The 6,655-nt window shown below is 30.6% G+C and overlaps 1 protein-coding gene across 1 annotated transcript; it reads left to right on the top strand.

The window, feature by feature from the left end:
* The first annotated feature begins 3,446 nt into the window (after window positions 1-3,446).
* Window positions 3,447-4,902, top strand: LOC144557519 (uncharacterized). The gene is made up of 2 exons (XM_078306102.1): window positions 3,447-3,981; window positions 4,237-4,902. Exons 1-2 carry the CDS (start codon window positions 3,495-3,497, stop codon window positions 4,617-4,619), a joined length of 870 nt encoding a protein of 289 aa, XP_078162228.1. The 5' UTR covers window positions 3,447-3,494; the 3' UTR covers window positions 4,620-4,902.
* The last annotated feature ends 1,753 nt before the right edge of the window (window positions 4,903-6,655 follow it).

Here is a 6,655-nt window from a genome sequence, read left to right as displayed (position 1 = left end):
AGTTCTCAGATCTTTTGAATTATTTGTTTTTTTTAATAAACACAAATATTTATAGACGCATCAAAAAATAATTCCAAAAAGAAAGAGGATGTGATGCATTCTTATTATAAAATTTCATAGCTATATAATTATTACAATTTCAAGTCTTGCAATTTTTTTTGAATTATTTGTATAATTAACTTGTTTTTAAAAGGACATAAATATATCGATCGATCTAAAGGCGTCAAAAAGATTCCAAAAAGTTAAATATATTTCTGTCACTAAACCAAAAAGTTAAATACATTCATATATAATTTCTAGAGAAGTTGTCTTAAAGATAAAGAAACAACCAGTGGATGAATAGAAGAAGAGAAGGCACCGCCCAGCTTATGTCAACTACAAATTAAAAAGCATTATAAGTTGATTGTGCGTTTGCTTTGGTCACATTTAGTTACTGTACTTCTAAAAAAATAGCTTTTGATTTACTGTTGGTAAAGCCAGAGTTTGGCGTTTTTCACAGCTTGATATAGAGTGTGACTAGTATAACATCAGTGTCATTTTAATCTATATAACACTAACTCCAAAATCTATCGAATTGAGTTCAAGCGGTGAATCCAAACCATTCAAACTGATCTACTTCATTATTAGTTGTGTGTTTACATCAAAATTTATAATTTTTTGAATTTATTTAGTATCAAGTCAAGTGGTCAAATGTGTAAGTTTTTAAGTTAATTTTAATACATTCATTTTTCAACTTTTTTACTGCTTGATTTGATACTAAAATAACTTGAAAATATAAAAAATTGTATCTAAATGCATCACTCATAAAGTAAATCGGTTTGAACGGTTTGGATTAGCCGTTTGAAGTCTATTCGATTGATTTTGAAGTTAGTGTCATATGACACTGATGTTACATTAGCCGGACTTCTTGATATATATAAAAAAAAAAAGAGATACTTGATATTTATATATAGTTACTGTTATATCAATATATAAACTGCAAAAGTTAATACGTTTTATCTATTTGCAGCAATTAGTGCTCTATTACTATTTTATTACAAGCAACTTTTATTCTTATTCCTATCTAATAAACCAATGCAACAATAATCCTTTTGTTTCTTTAGAATGATATGAGGATTAAGTTTTTGCATACTTGAATTGGAGGCGCTAGCTTTAATTATATGCCAATTATACCATACATTTTTGCATTGCTTCTCTGAAAAATCAGGATACAATTATGTGCAAAAATGGATGTTTGGTAAGGGCAATAAGGTAAAATAGAAGGGTAACAAAGTCACAATCTGAGGCTTAGACCTCAACTTAGCCTTTATATAATAAGACAGTTCATGGCATGTACTGTCTTGGACCTGTACAAAATCTTTATTATGTATCAATTATTATCATCTTTTGAGTGATTAGAAGAAATTGAAAAAGAATATTTTGGATCAGTTGTAGCTTTCATAGTGGTACAAGTTTAACTGCAAATAGATAGAGGGGTTAATATCATCTAAATTAAAATTTATTCTATAAAATTTTGATTAATTTACTGGTCAAATTACATGTTGGAAATTTGACTAAATATTCTTTATAGATATTTAAAGTTAAAAGACTTGATCTTCATTTTTTTTTTATCTCGAAGTCACTATTCTACTGAGACATTTTTTTTTCTCTTCGTACGTACCCAATTGTTTCTTCTATAAATTATTCTAATTATGATAATTAAATACATAAAAAGAAATTATTAAATGCTATCGAAAAGAGAATGAAAGAAATACTTGGTTAATTGTATTTTTAATTTTATTTTTTATAAGAACTAGTCTTTGGTCTAGTGACAAAGGCAGATGATTTTTATGTGAGAGGTCATGAGTTCGAAACCCAAATAAGATAAATCTTTTATTGTATTACAAAGGTATTAAATAGTTGGGTGGCTTGACCTCCAATCTTTACTCAAAAAAAAAAAAATTATGATGACACATTGACACTGCTGACTAAATGTGCAACTAAAAGAAATTTTTATATTTTTATATCAACTTTAGTAGTCATCACGTATTTTGTATGTGTAGTCTTAAGGTTTCTTTAGAAGTTAATTATTAATTTTTGTTCAATTTATGAATGAATAATTTCACTTATTCAATATAAGGTTGGACATATAGTAAATTAGGAAGATAGATTGATTTGGAGATGGTCTAAGAATTAAAGAAGATTTTAATTTAAAAAAGGTGGTAGAAAGTGTTTCATATAGTAAATTAAAGAAGATAGATTGATTTGGAGATGGTCTAAGAATGATAATTTTAATATACATTCTTTTTTATCAATGGTTTGAATATGAGAGTATTCCAAATAAGGAGTATAATTCTATTTGGCAATCACATATCTCTTTGAAAATCAAAATATTTTTGTACTTTCTTTTGTTGTTGCCTTGCTTAGTTGTGTGCATGTTATGAGGTTTTGTATTTCTTTTGTTTTTGTTTCTATTTTGACTTTTGAACAACTGTATAAGACTTGTCATATTTGATTTTGGTACTAATTAGGTACTGTATCAGATATGTTATGATTTCAAATGAAATCGGTACTATTTTTTTTTAAAAAAAAATTGCGTTGAGAAGAAGAGAACAGGCAAGGTGACGAAATTAACCTGTCATTGCTAATCACATGTTGGAAAAAGACAAATGGGATTAATTTATAGTAATTTAATCGTAATCATTGATTTAAATAGATGATACAATGGAACTATTCTAGCTAGTGCTAGAGCATATTGACATGATAAGAATCTCTAGTTGCGCACCATCCGAGTTCACCAAACTTTTTTTTGTTTTTAGAAATATAATAAGTAAATAATCGAAGAAAGAGATAGATATTTTTTTTATATATATATATAGAAGGGACTGAACCAATGGCGGTCCTTTTTGGCAGAGGTTCCGAACTAAATATTAGACAGAGGCTAAAGAGACCGAACTATTGATTTTCACAATGTTTACAATAACAAAAAAAAAAAAAAACAATTTAGAAATAAAAAAGATCAAAATATTGATTTGGAGATTTTGATTCAGTCATGTATATGATGACCTGGCAGAATAAGATATGGATCGTTTATTTTTAATCTAACACGAACTAAAGACCCTCGAAAATTTAACTAGGCAGACTCGAAAGAAAAATTGCTCAACTGAATTAACTGTAAATTTAAAGGGACAACTTTTACCAGGACTAAATTTATGATTGGGTCCTTGTAATTTTTCGAATTTATCATAGCGTGATATATATCAATTTACATAAGCTATAGGGACTAGACAATTGATTCGGTCTTTTCTATAAAATAAAAAAAAAAAGTAATTGCTTTTCTAGAAATAAAATTGGTTGCAAGTTTACTATGCATGATTGGTACAATGCGGCCAAGCCGTAACGGCGCCGTGCAAGATTTTTTATTTATTTTTTGCATTATATAAACATCAAAAGCGCATAATTATCTCACACCCACTCACAGTCTTCTCACCTAAAACAGAACAAATCACAAACTCATGCGAAAAAGGGAACAAGCCAACCAACTAACCATGCCTCCTGAACCTACATCAACAGAAACACTGAGCAAGACCAAGGCCACCTTGCTATTTCTTGCCACGGCCATGTCTCTTCTCCTTGTACACATACTTGTCAAGCGCTCAAGCACTATTTCGCTTTTGATCATGGCTAACATCATAATTCTTTTTCTCGTTTTTCACTACCGGCACAACCCCGATCAAATACCACAAATACCGCATCCACCTTTGTTTTCCTTTCCGAGTTTATCTCGACCACTTTGGTACAAGCCTTTGGGGGAATATAACGTTGATTTACCGGAGTCTGTTGTTAGTTTGTCACCCGGTGTGCCACGGAATTTAGAGCCCGATATGGTTTATGATAGCAGAAGCACTGATGGTCTGGCTTGGGAAAGAACGGAACCGTTGGAGAGAATTTCAACTGAGTATCGAGAAGAAGAAATATCTAGTCTAGCGGATGATGATCAAGGTTTGCTTGAACTTTGAGCTAATTCTTATAATTCAGTAATTATTTCATATTATGTCAACATGTGTTGGAATAATGAAGATTTAAAGGTACCTTGTTGAAACGCTCAAAAGGTTAATTAGTTGCATCATATTGAAACAATTAGCAAATAATTAATTTCTCTAGAAAAGAAAGACGAGAAATATAATTAAAAGTGTAGGTTTTCTTCCTTGTTATGTTTATTTTATTTTAATGAACAATTGCATAATACTATAACAGGAAGTAATATGGATGAGACATGGAATTCCATTGTTGCAAGGGGCAAGGCAAAACCAGTTAGGTTAATTCCAAAATCTCAGAGAGAAGGCAATCCAAAATCCCAGATGAAGAAATCATCATCGGAAAAACGAGGCGAGAAGAAGAAAGCAACCGGGAGCAAAGTAACCGGGAGCACCAGTTATGACTCTGCTGAGAGATCAAGAGCAAAGGGATCGACGACGAACGGTACTGGCATATCACGTGATGAGTTGTCTCATCTCTCAGAAATGTTCATAAAGAAACGATACAATGATCTCAGAATCGAGAGACAAGAGTCTGATCAGCGCCGCCTCGCAGAGAGGGTTCGTTTCAGAGATTTCCGAAATGCCGTCTCTGCAAATTAATTAGTTTAGTTTTGCACCGTGCCAGCTAATTGATTGCTTCATGAAATTAATAGGCAGTAATTAGTATATGTTACTTTTGTTTTGTGAAGTAAATCAGTTTGTTTTGTAGGAAGCTCATGATCTGATGCCAGTGTTTCCATTTTCTTTTCTTTTTTCTTAACTAGTTTAATTAGCTTTTAGCCTTTGAATCAACATGATCACTACTCAATGATCATATAGCATGTATATATGCAGCTCACTAGAGTTGAATTCCTCCTATTGTAATCAAATAATGGATTAATTCTGATCATCTATTTCACAGAAAAAAACATATATATATATATATATAAACTAAAACCGAATTTAAATCTATCAAAAAATTAACATATTAATTTTGAAATATAGGAAGAAATACGATATTATTTGTTCCTCCCTATCCATTTTTCCTACACAATTAAGTCTTTAAAATAATACAAAGAATTGGGTTGTGTGGTTCATATTTAGTACTAATCAGTATTTTAAAGTCTGATCCTAGTCAGGACGAGACACAAGTTGCATCTCAAGCGAGTTATACACACACACACACACGATCTCACACAAGGACGGGCCTATAAAAAAAAAAAAGTATAGGACGGCATTACAAAATCCGCCCTCTTATATCTCAAGATTCATTTGTTTATTTCTAAGAAATTTAAATCTGATTTTATTTTTTATTATTAGAAAACCTTCGATCTATTTCATAGTAGATCAGATTTTTAACAACCAAACATCAGCTAATATACTCGTCCTTAATCTAGACTAGACAATCTAAATTGGATGGCTGAGATCATGCATATATGCCATCAAATTTAAAATTCTTCTCTCTCGTTTTTTCCACAATAAATCCCTTTGGCTAGTTTTTGATGAGTTTCTACGACAGGAAATGGTAAAGATATTGGCATTCTGTGTAGGCTTCATACAGTGCACTAATTATATAACTTTTTAATTTTCTCTATTGGCTATGTGCTGCGTGAAGCCAAATTAGCTTTGTCAATATCTTTATGCGAAGGAATGTATTATTGGAACAAAAATCACCTTTATAATTTAATAGATATTTATAGAGTGATTTGAGGATTTCAATATTTATTTTAGGGTGGGGTTTTGTCTAAAAAACCTTTGGACAAAGCTTTATCCAAAACTCGATCTAAACCGTCTGATTTGTGTTAAAATTCGCACAAACAATTTAGATTTATGGGGCATTTAATTTATTAAGTTTTAAACCCATTTGCACAAATCTTAACGCAGATTAGACATTTTAAACTCGGCTTTAGATAAAATTTGTCAAAATCCAATTCCTTCATTATATATAAAAAAAAAATTTGGGAGTAATTAACTTGTTGAATCAGTAACCATGCATATAGCTACTAATTTAGATAAAATTTGTCAAAATCCAATTCCTTCATTATATAAAAAACATATACTTATACAGGTTACGTACCTAACATTTGGGAGTAATTAACTTGTTGAATCAGTAACCATATAGCTACTAATTAAGTATTCGTACATGGAAATATCTTTAGAGATAAGTAGAAAGGAAATGCGCTTTAAAATTCTAACGTGTACCTGCCTAGTATCTTCTTGTACAAGATATTTGAAAAAAAAAAATAAGTTTACAGTATATTTCTTTTTCATGGACTGAGTCTCAGGGTATGAATACTGACTACATATTATTTAATTAATTAAGTTGACTGGACTAATAGGCAATAGGTGCCATAGTACATGATTGTGTAGGTAGACAATATCTTCCATGACATTCACCAACATAAAATGTCAATTAACTAATCTGTCAGGCTACTATTTATCTATCTTGTCTTGTCTAATACAATTAATATGATAACCACAGATTTGCTGTCTACATGCATAGTTCCTAGACCCAGTGCTTACTAGCAGGATCAATCAAAATCAGGGCATCACTATTTACTTTCCCTATCACTTTCATGCAAATTTCTTTCCTCAGCAATAATTAATTTAAAGACTCAACATCTGAACTGGAGGAATTTTACACTGAAATTAATTAA

This window comes from Carex rostrata, chromosome 7, assembly GCF_964058835.1.
Source record: "Carex rostrata chromosome 7, lpCarRost1.2, whole genome shotgun sequence".
NCBI classification, from domain to species: Eukaryota; Viridiplantae; Streptophyta; class Magnoliopsida; order Poales; family Cyperaceae; genus Carex; species Carex rostrata.
This window is presented reverse-complemented; position numbering and strand designations above follow the sequence as displayed.